This window comes from Globicephala melas, chromosome 13, assembly GCF_963455315.2.
Source record: "Globicephala melas chromosome 13, mGloMel1.2, whole genome shotgun sequence".
Lineage (NCBI taxonomy): Eukaryota > Metazoa > Chordata > Mammalia > Artiodactyla > Delphinidae > Globicephala > Globicephala melas.
Window position 1 is genome coordinate 81390815 of NC_083326.1, and position 24516 is coordinate 81415330.

The 24516-nt window shown below is 37.9% G+C and overlaps 1 protein-coding gene across 1 annotated transcript in view; it reads right to left on the reverse strand.

Annotated features, from left to right (window-relative positions):
* The window catches only part of ATP2A2 (ATPase sarcoplasmic/endoplasmic reticulum Ca2+ transporting 2), a 61065-nt gene that overhangs the window by 19275 nt on the left and 17274 nt on the right, over positions 1 to 24516 (reverse strand). Inside the window, exons 6-8 of the mRNA XM_060310303.1 lie at positions 9013 to 9093; positions 6764 to 6849; positions 5402 to 5866 (exon numbers count right to left, since the gene is read on the reverse strand). Of these exons, the coding sequence (XP_060166286.1) occupies positions 5402 to 5866; positions 6764 to 6849; positions 9013 to 9093 (632 nt within the window). The remainder of the gene's footprint in view (positions 1 to 5401; positions 5867 to 6763; positions 6850 to 9012; positions 9094 to 24516) is intronic.

Here is a 24516-nt window from a genome sequence, read left to right on the forward strand (position 1 = left end):
TTTCCAATTATAATTCAGAAGTCCAGTTTGGAATGATCAAACCATTCTACAATAAGGAATTTTTAAAATGTTAAACTAAAGTAAAAAAGGGCCATGTAATGCTTTAAAAACATCTTTTCAGAGCATTCTGACTCATATTCAGTAAGAAAATCTGCTCATTTTTATTTTAAAATAACTTCTTTTGCCTCATAAGATTTGCTTATTATATAGCACATACTTTTTTTCCCCACATCTTTATTGGAGTATAAATGCTTTACAATGTTGTGTCAGTTTCTGTACAACAAAGTGAATTGGCTATATGCACACATATATCCCCCCATATCCCCTCCCTCTTGAGCCTCCTTCCCACCCTCCCTTATCTCATCCCTCTAGGTCGTCACAAAGCAAGGAGTTGATCTCCTTGTGCTATGCAGCAGCTTCCCACTAGCCATCCATTTTACATTTGATAGTGTATATACGTCAATTATAGCACATACTTTTAAATTCCAAAAGCTTCATTTCAAAAGTACACTCAGAACTAAATCAACCTTGGAACTGAACTAAAGCTATAAGTAAGACAAAACGATTTTTTAAAAAATTAAAATATACAAGTAAAACTGTGATGACTCCTGATAAAAGGTGTTAGTTCAAACACATATAACTGGTTTGTCAAATGAGGAAAAGATTCATGTCCAAGGTCACATGCAGCAAGATCACCAATCCCTACAACTTCTAACAGATACAACATCTAAAAAAGGAAGCTTGGCACAAAGCTCTTTCCAAAGATGTCTGACATTTACAGAAGAGGAAACAAAGGACTAGAGAGGTTAAAAGATGTGCTCACAGTTACACAATTATTAAGTGGAAGAGAGAGAACCAGGTTTACCAATGTTTCCCATCAGAAAATTCAACTTTACCTTTCTATTAAAAGTTGTGCGACCCTCGGACATGTCACAACTTCTCAGAGCCTAAGTTTTCTAACCTCTTGAGCAGGATTACCATACAATTCAAATAAAGTCACATGTGAAAAATTAACTGCACTAAGCCTTACCAAAGCAAGTTGGCATTATTATTACTATACACCATGCCATTTCTTTAATGACACTGTTTATAAAAGTGAAACTCTTTGGGTCTATACCAGAGTTCAAAATATTCTAAGACATTCAGAATTCTCACACACACCAACTAAATCTGAATGCACATGGGCATTTTAGACTGCAAGCCAGTAAACCATTTAGAAACTGCATGATGAAAGTATCCCGAAGTCAAGGGCAGTTATGCAATCCACTGCAAGAAACCTCCTGTAGAATACTGATTAGCATCAGCTTTCTGTCGCCAAATGTAGAACAGAACAAAGAGCCAAGCTATTTCTTTAATAGAACATTTTAAATCAAATCATTTAAGGGAAAATGTAAGAACAAAAACATTTTTATCATGGATTGTGTTTTAGTCTTAGTTTGAAGTCTGAAGCTGCCACAATCTTACCATTTTTTAAAGATTACAATTTCACACACTGCTTTACCTTCATGGATATAAGGACTATTCTGAGGAATTAAAGCTTACAGTCTAAGTTTAAACAATTTCCTGGGGGAAACCAAACAGATAAAATGAAATTCCCTTTCTCTCCCCCAATCAATCAGCTTTTAGCGGACAACTAGCTTTTAGCAGATTCGTCCAACCTTTTTTGATTCCAAGGAAAGAGAACTTAGGTAGCTCAGTTACACCCTGCATCTACTCAAGAAACTCAAGACAAGCTAGAAGGTTACCACTTGAGAGAACACCCCAGTGTGTTTTAAACACCTGTCCATTCACTCTAAATCTGGGTTTTGGACAACACAAAAAGTTGAGGGTGGATGTATCAAAAAAATACCATGACTATAAATTTGGCAAGAAAAAGATTCAGAGGGTTCAACTGTATTAAAACGAACAATTTCCAGTGCTAAAAAAACATTAACTAAAACCTGGAGATAAGGCCAAGGGGAGGATGGCATGTCCTTTCAATGCCATTCAGAAGCATTACTTAACAAGCACACTCAAAGATTTAGTGTTTTGGAAAAATTTAACATTCTTTCACTGTGCTATTATTAAGGGCTCATGTTTTATGAAGTTGTGGCTTTTTCTCCTGTATAAAAGATAACCTTAGTTTTACTGCCCTATAGGATATTAACCAGTTTTTGTAATCTAACACACATCAATTCTATTCTAATATTGAGCACACTTCCTCACATGATCCTGTAACCAGTTTTACCATCTTACTGATTCTCCCTCATTGAATTAATGAGCCAAATAGAATCTTTGACATGTGTCCACTCAATATTTGTATGAGCTGTGTACCTTTTGGAAAATTACTTTGACTTGTACATAGTAGTAGTAGTTTTTTTGTGTGCGTGTGTCAATTTTATATTTAATTTATCCTTCCAGTTTTACTGAGATATAAGTGACATACAGCACTGTATAAGCTTAAGGTATACAGCACAATGATCTGACTTATGATCATCATGAAATGATTATCATAATAAGTTTAATGAACATCATCTAATATATACAAAATAAAAAAGTTTTCTCCTTGTGATGAGAACTCTTAAGATTTACTCTCTTGACAACTTTCATATATAACGTACAGCAGTGCTAATTATATTTATCATGTTGTACCATTACATTCCCTAAGACTTATTTATCCTATAACTTTGTACCTTTTGATCACCTTCATCCAATTCCTCCCCCTCCCACCCACACCTCCGCCTCTGATAATCACAAATTTGATCTCTTTTCCTATGTTTGTTTTTGAAGTGTAATTGACCTAAAACTTCCTGGTGCATGGGATAGTGATGCGATACTTCTATACATTTCAAAATGATCATCATGATAAGTCTAATTCTCATCTGTCACCATACAAAGATATTACATTATTATTGACTGTGTTCCCTGCACTCTACATTTCATACCCATGACACACTTATTCTGTAACTGGAAGTTTGTACCTCAATTTCCCTCATCTATTTCTCTCATACCCCACCTCAAAGTTGTTTCAACAAAACCTAGGGAAATTGAATTACATGAAAGAACTTCATTCAGCTGTACCATTATATTATTTCTTTAGTTCTTATTTTGCTAAGGGAAGGTTTAAAGTTTTTAATTTTATCCCCAAGTGATGGTCAAAACAACCTAAGAAAGGAAGGATGAACACAGAGAATGAAGCAAGTTAAAGGCAATTATTTACTTTTCAAGAAGAAAACATGTCTCATTCAATGTGTTAAGGAAGTACCAATTAGAATTTTATGTAGGCAGGTAACTAGCTGGTTTATAGAACTCTTCCTTTGAAGCTCGTGTTAACATACATACACTTAGAGAAGAACAGGGAAATAAAGTAAGCACAGTCACCTAACACATTTACAAACTGCTTACAGTTATTTCCCCAGTACAAATATATCAGCCATGTAGGTAACCTTTATTTCATGACATAATTTTGGGAATTAAATGATTAATTCCCCTGGAGTATAAGAAATTACCCTTGGGCTCAAGCTACACATACAACCCAATTTGCTTAAAGCACATAAAAAGGTATCAAATTATAAATCAAAGGTTTTAAGATCCAGCAATCCCACTCCTGGGCATATATCCAGAAATGATGAAAAGATATATGCACCCCAGTGTTCATAGCAGCACTATTTACAATAGTCAAGACACAGAGGGGGACTTCCCTGGTGGCGCAGTTGTTAAGAATCTGCCTGCCAATGCAGGGGACACGGGTTTGAGCCCTGGTCTGGGAAGATCCCACATGCCGTGGAGCAACTAAGCCCGTGTGCCACAGCTACTGAGCCTGCGGGCCACAACTACTGAAGCCTGTGCACCTAGAACCCGTGCTCCGCAACAAGAGAAACCACCGCAATAAGAAGCCTGCGCACTGCAACAAAGAGTAGTCCCTGCTCACCGCAACTAGAGAAAGCCCATGCGCAGCAATGAAGACCCAACGCAGCCAAAAAAAAAAAAAAAAAAAAAGAAAAGAAAAAAGACATAGAGGGACTTCCCTGGTGGTCCAGGGGGTAGGTGGTCCAGTGGGTAGGACTCCACGCTCCCAATGCAGGGGGCCCAGGTTCAATCCCTGGTTGGGGAGCTGGATCCAGCACGCATGCCACAACTAAGAGTTCGCATGCCGCAACTAAGAGCCCACATACAAAGAAGTCTGCATGCTGCAACTAAAAAAAGATCCTGCATGCTGCAGCTGAGGCCCAGCACAACAAAGAAAGGAAGAGGGGTAGGGAGGCAGGGAGGGAGGGAGGAAGACATGGGAAGAAACCTAAGTATCTGTCCATCGATAGATGAATGGATAAGGAGATGTGGTATATAGATATACAATGGAATATTACTCAGCCATAAAAAAGAATAAAAATAATGCCACTTGTTATATGTGGAATCTAAAAAAAAGGGTATAAATGAACTTATTTACAAAACAGAAGTAGAGTTATGGATGTAGAAAACAAACTTATGGTTACCAGGGGATAAGCAGTGGGGGGGATAACATGGAAGACTGGGATTGACATACACACACTTCTATATATAAAATAGATCACTAATAAGAACCTGCTGTATTAACACAGGGAACTCTACTCAATACTCTGTAATGGCCTATATGGGAAAAGAATCTAAAAAAAAAAGCAGGTGTATGTATATGCGTAACTGATTCACTTTGCTATACACCTGAAACTAACACATTGTAAATCGACTATACTCCAATAAAAATTTTTAAAAAAAGGAAAAACTAATGCCACTTGCAGCAACATGGATGGACCTAGAGATTATCATACTAAGTGAAGTAAGTCAGAGAAAGACAAATATAGTATCGCTTGTATGTGGAATCTTAAAAAAAAAAAGACACAAATGAACTTATTTACAAAACAGAAATAGACCCACAGACATAGAAAACAAACTTATGGTTACCGGAGGGGGAGGGGGAGGGGAAGGGGGAGGAGGGATAAATTAGGAGTTTGGGATTAACATATACCTGCTACTATATATAAAACAGATAACCAACAAGGACTTACTGTATAGCACAGGGAACTATACTCAGTATTTTCTAATAACCTCTAAGGGGAAAGAATCTAAAAATATATATATATATATATATATATATATATATATATATATATGAATGAATCACTTTGCTGTATACCCAAAACTAACACAACACTGTAAACCAACAGTACTTCAATAAAAATAAAATAAAAAAATAAATCACACAGGGAGCTCTACTTCACTTCGCTGTACAGTAGAAACTAACAATATCGTGAAACAACTATACACTGATAAAAAAACATAGTAATTAAAAAAATAATAAATCAAAGGTTTTGATGGCACGAAGGCATATTCTTAGGATGAATCAACAACCATAACCTGCAAAGATTGTGAAACTACTCCCACTTACCCTGCAGACTGACATCTGGTTCGTTGTCAGTGTACCAGTCTTGTCTGAGCAGATAACAGAAGTACAACCAAGGGTTTCCACGGAAGGGAGACTTCGAACAATGGCATTTTTCTTTGCCATTCTGCGAGTTCCAAGAGCCAGACAGGTGGTGATGACAGCAGGCAGACCTTCAGGAATGGCTGCTACAGCCAGGGCCACAGCAATTTTAAAGTAGTAAATAGCACCTCTGATCCAGGAGCCTCCATGAACTGGGTCATTGAAGTGTCCAATGTTTATGATCCAGACCGCAATGCATATAAGGGAGATGACTTTGGACAGCTGTTCCCCAAACTCATCTAGTTTCTGCTGGAGGGGTGTTCTCTCCTGTTCCGTGGCCACCATTTCATCCCGGATCTTGCCAATTTCAGTGTTCACTCCAGTTGCCACCACCACTCCCATGGCTTTGCCGGCAGCAATGTTTGTACCCTAGGACAGAAGTAGAGAAATGGTTACAAGACTAACACCACACCCAATTTAAATACTGACTAGTAAACTCAGACTTGTGTGGATTTTCAAGAGGGCAACAAGATTCTCTCACCACATTCTACTGGGCCTTCCAGTGGCAACCAGCCATCTAACTTTGATGATGAGCAATACCTCATGCAGGCAGTGTGGTCCATCTCTCTCTGATTTGATTCTCCATGAAATCAGAATGGTACCTACTTGCCCCAGAGCCCTCTACACCGGCCACCTTGAATCTCTATTCACAATACTGAGCCTGGCTTGCAGACTAGCTTTGGCCTGGGACAGCGCTTAACCCCTCTGTGTTCCTGACTTTTCATACTTCATACAGCTCTCAACCCTAAGCATTCTCCACCTCTGGCTCCAACAACTCAACCCCTCCTACTTTTATCACCCATAATAAGAAGGGCAACCAGGACCATGGGCTGTCCTTGAGGACCTCCACTTAAGCACTAGTATTCAAAGATCAATACAATCAAGTGTAAGGTTCCCCCCAACCCATTTTAATTCCTAAATGTTGGAAGAACAGGGCTTCATTATAGCTCTACTTTTTTTACTTACTATGGGGTGGTTAGATTCCCATGCTAACCCACAAAAGCCCACTACTTGAAATACCACTTTAAGTTCTAAACAAACGAAAACTATAAATTTCCCAACTTTCTATTTCAAAAAAATTTAACAGAAAAATTGAAGTAGTACAATGAACATCCATTCCATTTTCATCCAGACTCACCAATTATTAATGGTTTGCCGCATTTGCTTTCTCTCTAAACACAGGTTGTGAACTACACACAGTTATCATCCACATCATTTTGAAAACATCTCTTTATAGGCTAAGTCTTTTCCAAACAAAGTACTCACAGAAAAGAGCATGTTCTTCTTATCTTGATTGACGGCCCGTGGGTCAGGGACGGGATCAGTGTGCTTGATGACAGAGACAGATTCACCTAAGCAGGTTGTGATACAGAAGGTTTGTTTAGATCTGTGCAGTGTGCACCTAGAACCTTGGTACCCTCAACCGCTCATGCCACTACCACTCTCAGGAAAAAGAAAAAAAGGCCCAATTCATTCAAAAGAACATAAACTAGTAAAATTCAGTAATAGAAACTAATTTCAAAGAAAAAAAATCAAAATAAAGGAATTTAATTTTGAAGTAAAATCCCAGTCAATTACCTTTATTTTCTTGAATAACTATACAAATTTAGTTCATTTTCAGGTATCATTTTATACTCTAATATTATGAATGTAGATTTGTTGTATATTTATATACACATACACTCTGATACTTAAGGTGAAAGTATATTTACTTTTAACAAAATAAACAAACTGTAGGTACAGTATATGAATACTGAGGATCATCCACTGGAAAGCCTGTTTTTGTTTTTGTTCAATAATGCCAAAGATGAGAAATGAAAACATTGTTCTAGAAATATCTGCATGCAGTAATCAGACCATTCTATTTCAATAAACCAAAATGAAAAACAGCAAGAGACTAAGAAGTAAGTCTACTAAGAAGTAAGTAGAAGTCTCTAAGAAGTAAGAGACTACTTCTTAGAACTTTCACAATGTCTGAATCTGGTTTCAACTTAACATCACTTATGAAATGCAGTTGATCCTTGAAAACCGCAGGAGGTAGGGGCATCAACCCTCTGCACAGTCATAAATCTGCACAGAACTCATGGTTGGCCCTCCGTATATGCAATTCCTCTATATTTGCGGTTCTGCATCTGAGGATTCAACCAACTAGTATAGTAAGTACTGTAGTATTTACTATTGAAAAAAATCCGCAGATAAGTGAACCCACACAATTCAAACCCATGTTATTCAAGGGTTAACTGTATATAATGAGGGTGAAATATGGCCCTAGTTGTTAGGTCAAATTCCAGGTAGGAAATTTCACTCTCAAAATTTAACAAAAGAATCTGGTTCTTCAATCTAGCCTAAAACTAGAGTATGACTTTTAAACAAAAAAACAACATTCAAGAAACTCTATGGAAAGTTTTAAAATGGAAATTATTTTTGTAGGCACAATATGAGAATTTCATACATTCAACCCCATCAATTCCCTACCATTTTATGGCTTAATCAGCTTCCAGGTTGTTGCTGCTAATGGGAGTTTTAGTAGATAAGCTATTCATAAAGAAACAATAAAAAACAGAGCCCAGGTTACTCACATCCCTACTTCTATGACATGAGTTGCTTTTCAAAACTAATAATCAGATAAATCTTTGAATTTTATATTTACTCTCTATTTAATTCAGGTTAGCATTGTGTTTAATCTTCTGACCACCTTACTTCCACCCAGTTAATATGAACCCTCCACCCTAGACTGTGCCTGTATCAAACAAAAACGGGAAAATGTTCCAAACAATCCCAAATCTAAGTGTGCAAACTTTAGGTAGTAAACATTCACCATTTTAGAGGGTGCTAACTTTTGTTAATTGTACATCTGATTACTGCAAAGTATGTCAGATGTGAGATTAGCATTCCTGGAGTCTGTATCCTGCTTGGAAAAAGAACACTAAGTAATTAATGCACTTTCCACAAAACAGAGAGACAACAACACTACTTCAACCTTAAGAATATTACCTCTGCTACTGAAGGAATTTGTAACCCTTTAAAAAATTTTTAAAAGTTAAGTTTAAATCAAAACTAATTTTTAATAAAATTTAAAGATAAATAGGCCTTATGAGATGAAAGCCAATTGTTTTTAAATCATAGCTTTACCTCATGTATTGGCAAAAAGCCTAACTGATAAAGCATTAAGAAATAAATATCCTGGAGAGGATTAAGAGACAGTGGGGGGGCTTCCCTGGTGGCACAGTGGTTGAGAGTCTGCCTGCCGATGCAGGGGACACGGGTTCGTGCCCCGGTCTGGGAAGATCCCACATGCCGCGGAGCAGCTAGGCCCGTGAGCCATGGCCGCTGAGCCTGCGCATCCCGAGCCTGTGCTCCGCAATGGGAGAGGCCACAGCAGTGAGAGGCCCGCATAGCGCAAAAAAAAAAAAAAAAAAAAGAGAGACAGTGGGGCAAGAAGTCAACTCAATTATTAGCATGGAATCTGAGGGAGCCTTCAGAAATTCAACAACGTTCCAATACATAATATTTACCTGTGAGAATTGACTGGTCAACTCTTAGAGTAGTAGATCTGATGGAAGTTAATCTTATATCAGCAGGAACTTTGTCACCAACTAATTGGGGAAGAAAAAAAGCTAAAATAAGCAACTTTTGCAATCATGTTACATAAAGAAAAATCTGTCTCCAAATCAAACACAATTTTTAAAGGAAATAAATAGCCTGTATACAGCACAAATATATAAAAATCTGCTATAGGGAATTCCCTGGCAGTCCAGTGGTTAGGACTCCGAGCTCCCACTGCAGGGGGCACGGGTTTGATCCTGGGGAACTAAGATCCTGCAGGCCACATGGCATGGCAGGGAGGGGAAAAAAAAAAAATCTGCTACAATAAGCAATATAATCAACTTATTCTCAGGGTCATAAAAACTCTTCCTGGATAGATACAAGATTTGAAGTACACAAGAAGAGAATAATGATACTCGGGCAAACAGCTCTAAGTACACATTATTTGCACACCTACACACACACACAGCATGGTGAAGGGGACTGAATTGTACAAGCCATGATTTATTCCACTAAGAAAGCCAAATTACCATGAACAGGAAACATGCCTCTATAAAAAGATGCTCAATTAATATCACTCATAAAAGAAAGGCAAGATAAAACTACACAGAGAGACCACTTTTAAACTATCAAATTGACAAAGGAGTTGAGAAAAATGCACCAAGTTTGAAAGGATGTATAGAAACGGCTTCTTATACAGGGTGACTGTAAGATGTGGCAAGTTTAGTTTTAATAAGCAAAAAAACAAACCAAAACAAAACCAGAGGCACAAATCATTTAGAGGCAAGTGCGTGAGCAGATATTAATGAAAACTCAGTGTTAGTGCACTAACAAGGATAAACTGAATATGTCACTAAACATACCATGTAATGTTAGTAACCCATTTAGTATTCTTAATTCAACTACGCGTCCAGACTTTGTGACGACCCTATATACACTGCTGAGTACGAAGAAAAAAACTTACAAAATCTCTGGAGGGCAAACTGGCAATACATATCAAAATTGCAAAGCACAGGAGTTCCCTGGTGGTCCAGTGGTTGGGACTCCACGCTTTGCTTTCACTGCTGAGGGCGTGGGTTCGATTCCTGGTCGGGGACCTGGGATCCCCGCAAGCCGCACGGCGCGGCCAAAAAAAAAAAAAAAATGCAAAGCACAATCTTTTTATCCCATAAATTCCACTACAAAGAATTTATTCTACAGATATGCTTGCTGTATGTGGTTAGTTTTTTTTTAATCAGCAGTAGAAAAAAGAGACAACTGTATTCATACTAAAGTAAAAACTTCCTCTAAGACATACTGTACATTAAGTGGGGAAAACACAAGTGTGAAGCATCATGTATATGGAGCTCCACTGGTATGAGAACATACCTCTGGGAAGGTGTAACAGACTTGTACCACTAGGGAGCAGGGCATGAGTGGCAGGAGACTTTTCACCTTGTACCCTTTGGTACCTTTTGAAGTCTGAATTATCAGATAAATAAATAAACCTCTTGCAAAACCTCTAGAAGATCTTTAAGTCAACTGAGTTTTCTTTTCTGGGCCAAACAGTCCCTTTAACAGCTCTTAAACAGACCATGTCTTAGCCCCTTTCCTTGACGTATTTGAAGTAAATGCCACAACACAGACCCAGGAACAGATAAAGCCAATATTTCACCTGCACCTTGAGAACAATGCCCAGTGTACTGTAGGTGTTCAAATATTACTGGATGAGTTCGCATCAGTACCAAAGCAACTGGAGAGTAAAAAATAAGTATACAACAGCTTTCCCTGGCTTTCTGAAAGGTACTACAGTGGTTTTAGAAGTCTTATGGAAGGACAGCTAAAAGTCAAAACAATAAGCACAGTCCCCCCCCACAACTGCATATGGTATTTCTAAGTTAAATCTTAATTTTCAAGACTTACCCTACTATACTGAACTGTAACTGTCACTGGTTATACATAAACTGGCAAAACAGCCATTCTGTCCAAGAAGTAGATTTATTTCATTTGTTAAACCTTTAGTTTAGTTCTAATTTTTCTGTATCTCAGAGCTTTTAAATTCAGGGAGAGTATGGTGTGCTTTCTGAGCTCTAGTTCATGAAACAACCCTATAACCTAAGTAGGAAATGTGGTCACAAGGTGGCACAGAAAGAGATTGCCAATATATAATCTCAAGAGGCAAAGATCATCCCTGCATTTGACTGCAGGGATACATTAAGTTAAGGTGAAATTCCTGCTGGAAATGCTTATGCAACAAACAGCAATATTCAGACTGAAGAAATTAGAACCTTTCATTTTAATATAATTCTGCTCATACTACAATAAAGTAACCATACCCTAAACTTTAGTGACCTTCAACACCTAAAATACCCCATGAAGATAAAACTTTAAAATCAATTTAGGGAATTCCCTGGGAGTCCAGTTGTTAGGACTACACATTCACCGCCAAGGGCACGGGTTCGATCCCTGGTTGGGGAACTAAGATCCTGCAAGCTGAACAGCATGGCCAAAAAATAAAATAAAATAAAAAGAAAAACAAAACTTTTTCCGGGCTTCCCTGGTGGCGCAGGAGAGTCCACCTGCCGATGTAGGGGACACGGGTTCGTGCCCCGGTCCGGGAAGATCCCACGTGCCGTGGAGCGGCTAGGCCCATGAGCCACGGCCACTGAGCCTGCGTGTCCGGAGCCTGTGCTCTGCAACAGGAGAGGCCACAGCAGTGAGAGGCCCGCGTACCGCAAAAAAAAAAGCAAAAAAAAAAAAAAAAAAATTTTCCTGTATTAGTTCTGTTTGTCATAATTAATTTTACCCCACATGACCCTGAACATGAAAAGAATGCAAGTTCAATGATGAGCATATGACCCTAAATGGAAAAATTACCTGAAAATGTTCCTTTAAGGTCTGAAGCAATTTATGTCATGATCCTACAGGAGTGGAAAACTTCTAACATGGTATAGAGGTCGCCACAATCTATAAGTATGTCTGCACTGTAACAACTGAACATAAACCAGCAATCTAAAAGCACAATGCCGGGAATTTCCTGGCGACCCAGTGGCTAGGACTCCTCACTTCCACTGCAGGGGGCACAGGGTTCGATCCCTGGTTGGGGAACTAAGATCCCGCATGCCAAGTGGTGCAGCCAAAAAAGGAAAAAAAAAGGGAGGGGGGGAAGCAGAAGGCATCATTTTATACTGAAAGTTGAATCTCTTACTTCTTTTTAAACAATTTCATATATTAGCCCTAGCTCATACTCTCATATACCTGGCCACAATTTAATTAAGGGCAACAAATCTAATATTCAAATTGAGGACCCAAAAGTTTTATCTTGCCATTTACTTTGCTGTTTCAGTGGAAGCTCAGAGGATTAAAAATGAATGAAAAATGTGTTTTTGAGGCAAGAAATACCAAGATTAAATTTCTTTCCTGGGTAGCACAGTCAACATATAAGCTACTAGTTTAAGGTGGAATTGATACTATATATGCAGCATTTAAAATTATATTTAAACTGGCACTACAAAGAAACCAGCTATTTTTCCCCCTATATGTTTTAAATATATGAAGGCTGTCTCTTTGTTGCACAAAAATTGTATTCATATACATTTAATTATTGGTTAAATATTCAAGAATGAGTCAAATGTAAAATGCTAATGGAGGGACTTCCCTGGTGGCGCAGTGGTTAAGAATCCGCCTGCCAATGCAGGGGACATGGGTTCTAGCCCTGGTCCGGGAAGATACCACATGCCGCAGAGCAACTAAGCCTGTGTGCCACAACTACTGAGCCTGCGTGCCACAACTACTAATGCCTGTGCGCTAGAGCCCGTGCTCCGCAACGAGAAGCCACCGCAATGAGAAGCCCGTGCACCTCAGCGAAGAGTAGCCCCCGCTCACCACAACTAGAGAAAGCCCGTGCACAGCAACAAAGACCCAACGCAGCCAAAAATAAATAAGTTTAAAATGCTGGTGGAACAAGTGACTGGGAAGTCCTTAAAAACTGATCTCAAGGGCTTCCCTGGTGGCACAGTGGATGAGAGTCCGCCTGCCGATGGAGGGGATGCAGGTTTGTGCCCCCGTCCGGGAAGCTCCCACATGCCGCAGAGCGGCTGGGCCCGTGAGCCACGGCCGCTGAGCCTGCGCGTCCGGAGCCTGTGCTCCGCAACGGGAGAGGCCACAACAGTGAGAGGCCCACGTACCGCAAAAAAAAAAAAAAAAAAAAAAAAAACTGACCTCAAGTTCTTCTTCACTTTTCTTCCATCCTGTAACAGCCATTCTAAAATTAAGAGATGACCTGGGGGCCTTTTATAAACTACAGAATCTCAGGACCTGCTCTTCAAGAGTCTGGGGTCCAGGAATTCATATTTTAAAGAAATTCTCCAAGCACACTAAAAAATTAATATAAGAAAAAAGAAAAGGCTTAGTACCTGGTGTCACAGATCCTGTGAAGGGCCTGTTTAGAATAGCCTTTACTATGTGCTGTTTCTCATGTGCCACGTATGCCACAGCTCTAGGCCAAGAAGACCCTAAATCCCCCAACACTTGGGAAATGTACTACCTTAAAGTTTCACATTTAATTTGTTTCCATTATAAACCGATCTCTTTGTGGAAAGGTACTAAATAGCATAAATCCAAACTGGTTTTAAAAACCTGCCAAATTCTAGTATTCTCCTAGCTAGACAGACCCTCCCTCACATCATCTTGACCAACCCAACTCAAGTCCTCATTTTAGACAGGAAAAACTAAAGGCAGTAAGTAAAAGGAGTCTTACCTAAGGAACCTCAATTAATGAAAGACTTCCTTTATATTACTGTGTGACTCTGTGCTTTTTGTTTGTAGGAGTCAATTTAGGATTAAATCTGTTAGGAAGCTGGTTGTCTAAGGAAGTAAAAAATCCATGAAAGCAAAGATTCAATGAATACTTTTCCACTAAGAAATAATTTTGCTTTGTCTGCAGGCTTCTGTGAATTCCAGACAGTTTTGTGCATGAGGAGTAGGCAGCCTGTTCTGATGATCACATCCAGTGATATTTCCCCGATGGGGAATGTCAGTGCCCTTAGGGCAAGTGGTAGTGGAAAATTCTTACTCTTGCCAAGGGGATGCTCTGCAATATTTTCCTCTGAAATTTTTTTTGTCTCTTGAGTTCAGGCAGTGTAATAAAATAATAAACTCTGTTATAAACTACCTTCTATTTGTTTAACATCTGACACTTCAAATTCAGCTCTTGGCTCCTTAAGTCTGTAGCTCTTTAAAACCTGCTATCACAGATTTCCACTCTGAACAAATTCTTCAATGTATACTTTATGCTAGGTTACCAAGAAGGCGAGAAAAAGTCATTTAAAGGAAATTATTACTTGGCCACATTTTAGAATCGAATGAACACAAGCTTTCTTTACCTTAAAACCTAGGAAGGAGTTTTATAAAGCCAGGATACTTTAACATTGTTTATATCATTACGTCAAAAAGACTGATGGTTAAAATCAGCACTACTTAGAAAAAGTCTTTTTTGAATTGATTATATATAAGGAAAAAAATCTAGTTTATTGTGGCAAATTCTACCAGTTATTCAAATCTTTTTTTAAGAGAAAACTATACATAAGATCAGAAATTATCTCCTAAATACCACTACTGTTTCTGAGTTTAGATGGCTGAGGAAAAATGACCCACAATAGAATGAATTAACCTAAATTACTTAAACATTTAACTATGACTCAAATACTTTCACTCTTTGCAATTTGGTTCATAAATTTTGTAGTCAGGAAGAATGAATGAAATTCTTCACTTGAGAAGCCCTACTTGCCTACTTAAAACTACTTCTAGGCCTCAGGGTGAGCATGGAAGGAACACTACAAACTGCCATACTTTATACCGTATTTGTTCCCAGTCTCGTTTTTTGGATGTATTATCTATGATGAAATGAAACTCATCTTTTAAAAATGCAGATATATAATTCTTTTCTTTAAAACCTTTGAACAGCTTCTTCCTACTAGACTCTAAATAAAGTTTAGTATCTTAACCATGGTTTTTAACACCCTCCACGACCCAATTGCTCTTACTTTTTATGACTCTCCCCTTCCCTCTAAGCTTCAAACAATGCTCTTCAGTTCCTCAAAGTTCTGAGTCTTCACAAAAAGCAAGGCTTTCCTTGAACTTCCAAGATTAAGGGATACCAACCTAACAGAGAGCTGTCCTTTCCTAACACTCACCACATTATATATTTGATGTGTCTTCCCCACTAGACTCAAAACCTCCAAGAAGGCAGTCACTTAGTCACCACTGATTTCCCAGGTCCTGGTATTATGCTGGCACATAGTGGCTACCAAGTAAAATATTTGTTAAGGAATGAAGTACCTGCACACACATTATTTTCTTTAAAAAACAAGCACCAGAAACTTATGATAATTATCAAGTTGAAGAATGTCACAAAGCTTGGAACGAAAAAATCAGGATCCAAACAGACCTAAGACTTGGTTGAGCTGAATGAGGTTTAACAGTGATTGCTGCTTAAAATTTAGACTAAAAACAAAATACATGTATGCTAGTAGAGGACTAGATGTAGTGGGGAAAGAGAAGCATGAAAAAGACTCATGGGTTTTAGCTGGTAGGGCAATTAAGATTGCTAAAGAAATGTCCTTATGTGTAAGAGTGGAGGATAAGGTCTAGAATATCAACCAGACTCCACTTACATTAACTGCATTCAAGTCTGGGCACCAAAAAAAGCCATCAAGATGGTAAAGGTTTAAAAATAATTACAGGAACAACAGAAAGAGCCAAGACTAACCTGAAAATAAAAATTTTAGGATACACCACACCATTAACACTCGAGACTCCCAGTTCTACCATAAACTGCCACACGCTTTTGGACAAGTTGCACGCTCTCAGAGTTTCAGTTGAGGTCTCCCCCCAGCTCTAAAAGGGAGACGAATTTACCTTCAACTACGTAACAGGCCACCATAGGAAGAGGAATCAGACTTCTATGTGCTCCAAAGCAAAAAACTAACGTATAAAACAGACAAGTATATTTTAGCTCCTTATAAAGGAATATTTTATAATAAAACTGGTGTAATATATAACTACCAATAAAAATGGCATGGCGGTTCCTAGACAGGCAAGTTTCCAGCTACTAGAATGGAAGATAGCCGGCTCATTAGATGCTGTGGAGGCAGCCCATCATTAGGCAAATTTAGAGTATACAATATCTGGGATACCAACATAAATTCCTCTTTATTACAAAAGTAAAGTATGCTTTTTACGAGGTGATAACCCATCCCTCGCTCCCTTCATCCAAATATCTCGCTGTTAACAGTACTTATCAGATACCTTTCTCTATGGCTAACACTTATTAAAACTTCATTAAAATAAAAATCACAAATCTCCTTTTACATTAGTATATACTTATCTGTCTCATTCTTTTTTAATGGCTACATAATAATAATACCTAAAGCTAAAGCAATAATCTCTAAAGCTAAACTTTGGAGAATGCTTATTCTATACCAAGCACTACTACAAGAGCTTTATGAGTTACTAACTCTTAATCTTCACAATTCTAGGGAAGGTCTGATTATCTTCATTCCCGGTTTACAGATGAGGAAAATGAGTCACAAAAGGCTAACTTGCTCAAGGTCACAGGTATTTGATAGCCATACTGTGGATGGACTAAATTAATCAGTCACCATTTTCATAGCCATCTAGGTGTTTCCAATTTTCCTATTACAATGTTATATAGAGAACATCTTTGTGCACTTAGATTACTTCTGGAGAAAAGATTCACAGAAACAGAATTTTCCTACAGATGTATACTTCCACCAAAATTTATTTTCTTGCCATTTCCCCATACTCTCAATCTTGTATTTTTCTGACCACTGTTAACACCAAACACTTTATTTTTTTAAATTCTTTTATCATCTTCAAAACAAAAGTTGTTTTATATTTTTACATAGTCAAATCTGGTGATCTTGGTGGTTTTGTGTCACACTTAGGAAATGTGCTCCCTATACCATGTCTTTCTTCTAATTTTCCCCAAATCTTAATCACACTGATAAGGATTGGAAAGGCTGGCACTTATTGGTACTGTGACTATCACTGAGTCAGAGGGAGAGGGGAGAAGGGGAGGAGATGATTATAGGAAATGAGGAAATGCCAGCTCCATGAAATTCAGGTCAGCCTTCAAGATCAACTGGTCCATCATGATCTGATGATTGGGGAGATCTTTCCAAGTTCTTCATTTCTCATTGTTCTTAACGTCTTAGCTACTCTCACAGTGATGAATAAAGGGCTCTAGGTCTCAAAACCCTCCGCTTCTAATACATCCATGCTGATTTCTTTCGTTTTTCCCACGCTGATTTCTGTTTTAGACTATTTGCTGTTCTGCTTATATACAAGTTCTTAAGACTAAGAACTTATATCTCTACACAAAGAGATATAACTTACGGGAACAACTAAAATAATGATTTCTACTGTTATTTGGTTACAGATGGCTTAGATCTACATCTCTAACTAGCCTTGTTCTCCCATCCTTCTTGTTGTGAAACAACTGCATATGGGGGAAAAGGCAAAAGACAACAAACCTTATTTGGTCATGTATCTTTGCTTCTATTTCTCTGAGCTGTGTTTAATCATTCTAGGAACAGGTGAAAACTGTTTATTCTAACAATATTCCAACACTATGTAAATTGCTTCATCAGACAATATTTTACTAACTAGACTGTTTAACTGTAATCGACTTCTCCCATTTTACTGAGATATAAACCAGCTGTAACACTGTAAGTTTAGGGTGTAAAACATCTGATATATACATACAATGTGAAATTACTACAATCAGTTAATATCCATCACCTCACAGTTACAATTTTTTCCTTATGATGAGAACTTAAGATCTATTCTTAGCAACTTTCATATATGCACTACAGTTCTGTTACCTATAGTCATCATGCTGTACATTACATCCCAGAACACATTTGTCTTAAAACTGGAATTTGTACCTTCTGACCACCTTCACCCAATTCCCCCACTCCCCGCCCCTGGCAACCACCAATCTGATATACGTTTCTATGAGTTTGCTTTTTAAAAGATTTACATGTAAGTGAGATTACACAGTACTTGCCTTTCTCTGACTTATTTCACTTAAGATCCATCCATGTTGTTGCAAACAGCAGGATTTCATTTTTATGGCTGAATAATATTCTAGAGAGTGTGTGTGTACACACACCATTTTCTTTATCCATTTATCCGTTGATGGATACTTAGGTTTTTACCATGTTTTTCCTATTATACACAAATGCTACAATGAACATAAGGGTACAGACCTCTTAAGGAGAGCGATTTCATGTCTTTTGAATATATACTCCAGAAGTGGAATTGCTGGATTATATAGTATATAGCCATACCTTGCAGACACTGTGGGTTCAATTCCAGACAACCACAAAAGCAAATACTACAATAAAGAGAGCCACATGGAAGATTTTACACTATACTGTACTCTATTAAGTGTGCAATAGCATTGTCTAAAAAAAAATGTACATATGTTAATTTAAAAAGACTTAATCACTTAAAAAAAGCTAATCACCTGAGCCCTCAGTAAGTCAATATTTTTGCAATAGTAACATCAAAGATCACAGATCATAAAAATATAATAATAAAAAGTTGAAATATTTGCAAAAAATGCAGTATCTGCAAAGCACAATAAAGAGAAGCACAGTAAAACTGGGTATGCTTGTAACTTCATTTTTTAAAACCAAACAGCTAGAATCTTGGGGTGGATTTCTAGGGAGAAGGGCAAAAGAATCCCCTGAAATTGCATACAAGATTTTGAATACATGTATTTGGGGAAAGAGTCCATAGATTTCATTAATTTTTAGAGGACGTGTGATCTAGAAATGATTAAGAACTACTGCTGTAGACTTCCCTGGTGGCACAGTGGTTAAGAATCTGCCTGCCAATGCAGGCAACACAGGTTCAAGCCCTGGTCCAGGAAGATCCCACATACCGCAGAGCAACTAAGCCCGTGCGCCACAACTACTGAGCCTGTGCACCAAAACTACTGAAGCCCATGAGCCCTAGAGCCCGTGCTCTGCAACAAGAGAAATCACCACAATGAGAAGCCCACGCACCGCAACAAAGGGTAGACCCCGCTCACCACAACTAGAGAAAAGCTCACGCCCAGCAACAAAGACCCAACGCAGGCCAAAAAAAAAAAAAAAAAAAAAAAAAAAACAAACACACTAAAAACAGCCCTTGAAGGACTTCCCTGGTGGCAGAGTGGTAAGACTCCGCGCTCCCAATGCAGGGGGCCTGGGTCTGATCCCTACTCAGGGAACTAGATCCCACATGCATGCCACAACTAAGAGTTTGCATACCACAACCAAGGAACCCACCTGCTGCAACTAAGACCTGGCACAACCTAAGTAAATGACAAAAAAAAAAAAATAAATAAATATAAAAACAGACCTTGAGCCAGGGATGATTTTCATTTTTAAAGTCTTATTTAAAAAAAAATTTCCCCCCCCGTACAGAGACTGTTTGGGACCACAAAAGCCAAAATATTTACTAGGTAGCTCCGTTAAAAAAAGTTTGCCAAACCCTCTGCTCTACAGCACAGAATTAACTTTTCTGATATTTGTGTTAGGGAGCTCAACAGGTATGGATTAAGTGTTTGCTGACCGTTCAGTCAGGCTTCTCCTATCCTTCTTTCTAAAAGCAAAAGAAAAAAAGGCTCATGGCCCCAGCTAAATGAATAAGGCTACATTATCTGAATCATACATCTTTTGAGCCAGAAAGCTCCTTAAGAGGCTACTCCAATTACCCAGTTTTGTAGAGATTAGGTTAATTTACTTTGTCCTGTGTCATATGGAATTAGGATAATAACACAGGTTCTTACATGAATCAGTCATCTTTCTATTTTACAACTTTATCTTTTCTTTACCTCAAATGCTTGGAAATGCCACTTCATACATGTTACTAAATTTCATTACTGCAAGCTATCAAAAGTGAAACTTTTCTTCCCTTAAATAATTACCAAGTTTAAGAATTATTCTTTTCATTTAAAAAATCCTGAAATTAAAAAAAAAAAAAAAATCCTGAAATTGCTGGCACTACTGCTGAATATTTATTCTTCATTTTAGGAAATATAAAATCAACTTCTCCAGAACCTAAATAAAGCAAATGCAGTTTTATGTTGAGACTCATTTCTATCACCTACATAATCTTAAAATATGATTTATTCCAGAGTATACTACAGGACAGAAGTCATCTGAGGATATTTATGTCCTTGTGCTATTTATCAACTCTGGATTACCAAGATACAAGAAGTTTGTTTTAAACAACTCTGAAGGGACTTCCCTGGTGGCACAGCGGTTAAGCATCCGCCTGTCAATGCAGGAGACACGGGTTCGAGCCCTTGTCCGGTAAGATCCCACATGCCGCGAAGCAACTAAGCCCATGCGCCACAGCTACTGAGCCTGCACTCTAGAGCCCACAAGCCACAATTACTGAAGCCTGTGCTCCTAGAGCCCATGCTCTGCAACAAGAGAAGCCACCGCAATGAGAAGCCCACGCACTGCAACGAATAGTAACCCCTGCTCACTGCAACTAGAGAAAGCCCGTGCACAGCAACGAAGACCCAACACACCCAAAAATAAATTAAAAAAAAAAAAAAGCTGAGAAGTCAGTAATACCCCTCCCATGCAAATACTGAAACCTCCCCAAATTCTAAAGTTAAAGAGTTTCATGACTATCATAGCTCGATTCACCTTGATAATATTGGCAGATAATACAGAACGCTTAAACACTGATGTTCATTTCTCATAAAATTATACCTGATTTTATTACTTTTTTTTTTTTTTTGCGGTACACGGGCCTCTCTCACTGTTGTGGCCTCTCCCGTTGCGGAGCACAGGCTCCGGACGCACAGGCTCAGCGGCCATGGCTCACGGGCCCAGCCGCTCCGCGGCATGTGGGATCTTCCCGGACCGGGGCACGAACCCATGTCCCCTGCATCGGCAGGCAGACTCGCAACCACTGCACCACCAGGGAAGCCCCTGATTTTATTACTTTTGGTTTCCATCCGTCAGAGAAATATTTTCCTGGCATTAAGATAAAACAAAATTATTGTGGCTTCAGAAGATGAACACATGGGTAACTGTCTCCATATTTATACTTGCCAAATCAATTTTATTTGGTTCCTGTATTCTAGATAGTTATAAGTATACGTATGGTTTTGCTATGCACGCTTACACAATGTCTTCCTGGAAAGGTTATTAGTTGGTATAGCAACATCTAAAATATAATTCCCTTAAACCCCCTCCATCTCCCCCTCAAAAAGCCACCCAGTCTTCAGAAAGTTCAGCAGAACCATCCTATCAGATGTCTTCCAGAAGCTAGCAAAAAGAAGTTTATCATCTGAAGTTAGGAGATGATTCTTACATCCAAACAATGACTACAAAAAGGTCTCTTTCTTTCGGCAAATATCAAAAAAGCAACTCCATGCTCACTTTCATCTTCAAAACAGTTCACAGTATTCTCCAGTTTTTCAATTCATCAGAAAGAACCCTCACACTCAATTTCATAATTTAAGTAATAGTATAAAAGTTACCATGTCTAAAAGCACAATTCATGCCATTTATCCCTTCAGGCCATGCAAGACTTTGACAAGAAATAATTTAGATCTACATTTAGAATTGAAGTTCATTTCTACAGTTTTACAGAACTGAATTATTGGGCTAAATGCCAAATTGCAGGGTCAACTACATTACTAATCCTAATAAAAGTAGAAGTTAAAAAGCCTCAACGTGTATAGAATTAAAAGTCTGAATAAAATAAATACCTATTTATCTGGCCCAGGTCAAGCAGTCACAATATGTTTTCCCAAAATGTTCCATATAATTCACTTAAATGCCTTAGGATTACATCTTTCCCAGTTCAGTGACCCACTGGTCCTAGTAGTCTAGCAAAACTAACCATTTCTAATTTGATCTAAATACATAACCACCATGAAAAGTCACCAGAACAGACCAAACAAGAGTATACTGACAACCTAAAAATTAAAATTGTGATCAGGCATCCTCGACATGATAAAGGGCATCTATAAAACCCACAGCTAACATCATACTTCATGGTAAAAGACTGAATGCTTTTCCCCTAAGACCAGGAACAAGACAAGGATTTCTACTCTTGCCACTTCTTTTCAACATTCTACTGGAGAGTCTAGCCAGGGTAATTAGACAAGAAAAAGAAAAGGCACCCAGGCTGAAAAGACAAAAATATTTGTTTTCAGATGACATGGTCTTATATAGAGAAAATCTTAAGGAACCCCTGAAAAACTATTAGAATAAAAGAGTCTACCAAGATTGCAAGGTACAATATCAGTACACAAAAATCAACTGTGTTTCTATACACTAGCAAAGAACAATCTGAAAATGAAATTAAGAAAACTATTCCAATTACAAATAGCTCCCCCGCAAAAAACGAACAAAAAACGATAAAATACTTAGGAATAAACTTAACAAAAGTAGTACAAGACTTGAATGCTGAAAACAGAGTGTTAAAAGAAACGAGACCTAAATAAACATAAAGACACCCCATGGTCATGGATCAGAAGATTTAATATTACTGTGATGTATATATTCCCCAAACTGAGCTACAGAGTCAACATTATTCTTATCAAAATCTATGCAGGGTTTTGGGGCAGAAATTAACAAGCTAAACTTAAAATGTATATGGAAATGCAAGGGACTCAGAACACCCAAAATAACCTAGAAAAACAACAAAGCCAGGGGACTCAAATTTAGTGATTTCAAAACTTACTACAAAGCTACAGTAATCAAGACAGTGTGGTACTGGCATGAGGAAAGACATACAGATCAATGGAATAATAGTCAATTTGCAGTGGAAAATGAAGTCAATTGATTTTTGACGAGTGTCAGGACAATTCAATGAAGAAGTCTTTTCAACAAATGGTGCTGATACTACTGGATATCCAAATGCAAAAAAATCAAGTTGGACACCTACCTCACACCATATACAAAATCTTGGTGACATGAGATCACAGAATAGCTTCTTAGATATGACACCAAAAGCACAAGCAATGAAAGAAAAAAAAAGACAAATAGGACTCTATCAAATTAAAAACTTTTATGCTACAAAGGACACTGTCAAGTAAAAAAGACACCTACAGAACGGGAAAAAAAATTTTCAAACCCTATCTGATAAGCCAGGATATGTAAAGAACTCTTACAACTCAACATTAAAAAGACAGCCCAACTAAACCCAATGGATTTAGACAGTTCTCAAAGATGACATACTAATTAAAAATAAGCACATGAAAAGATGCTCAATATCATTAGGAAATTAGGGAAGTACAAATTAAAATCACAATGAGATAACACTTCAAGGCTAAAATTTAAAAAAAGACAAGTGTTGATGAGGATGTGGAGAAACTGGAACCTATATACATCGCTGATGGAATGTAAAATGATGAAATCACTTTGGAAAACAGTTGGGAAGTTCCTCAAAATGTTAAACTTTGAGTCACCGTAAGCTCCAGCAATTCCATGTCTAGGTATATATCTAAGAGAGTGAAAGCATATGTTCACACAAAAATTGTACTTGAATGTTCACAGTAGCGTAATAGCCAGAAAGGAGAAAGCCACTCAAACACTCATGAACTGATGAATGAATAAACAAAATGTGGCATACCTAAACAATGGAATATTATTGAGCCATAAAGAATACAGTATACACATGAATGAACTATATGATACATGCTACAACATAAATGAATCCTGAGAACAATATACTAAGTGAAAGAAGTCAGTCTAAAAAGGGCATTTATTGTATGATTCCATTTATATACAATATCCAGAATAAGCAAATCCCTAAAAAAAAATTGTGGTTGCCAGGGACTGGGGAAAGAAGGGCAGAGGAAGTGATTGCTAATGGATATAGGGTTTTCTTTTTGGAGGAAGATGTTCTGAAATTAGACAGTGGTTATGACTGTAGAACTCTGAATATACTAAAAAACACTTAATTACACACTTTAAAGGAGTGAATATTAATTATGGCATGTGAATTATATCTCAATAAAGCTGTTTTTAAAAGATTATAAACTAGGCCTCCAACAAATTGATATATGAAATATGTACACATTCACTAAGGATACTGTATATTCTCTAGCAAATTAACTACAGTTGAAGATAGAAGCAATAAACCACAAAGACTCAGTTTCAATTGTAAAATATGACTAACAGTATGCACCCCATAGAGTGGTTGATGGTTAAAAACCAAGCACTAGCAAGTTTATCACTATATCTGGCACACACTTCAAGCTTTGTTATTACTGAACTTAAGCACAGAGACTTCAAATTATCTATTCTGCACAGAAGCTGCACAATAAGCAGGTTTACATTAGCTAAACCTACTCCATACTTCCGATTTCAAGTTTCATTTATTACTCACTGAGCGCTTGTTACATGCTCAGCAAGATTACAATGATCACTGTGACACACGTCTGC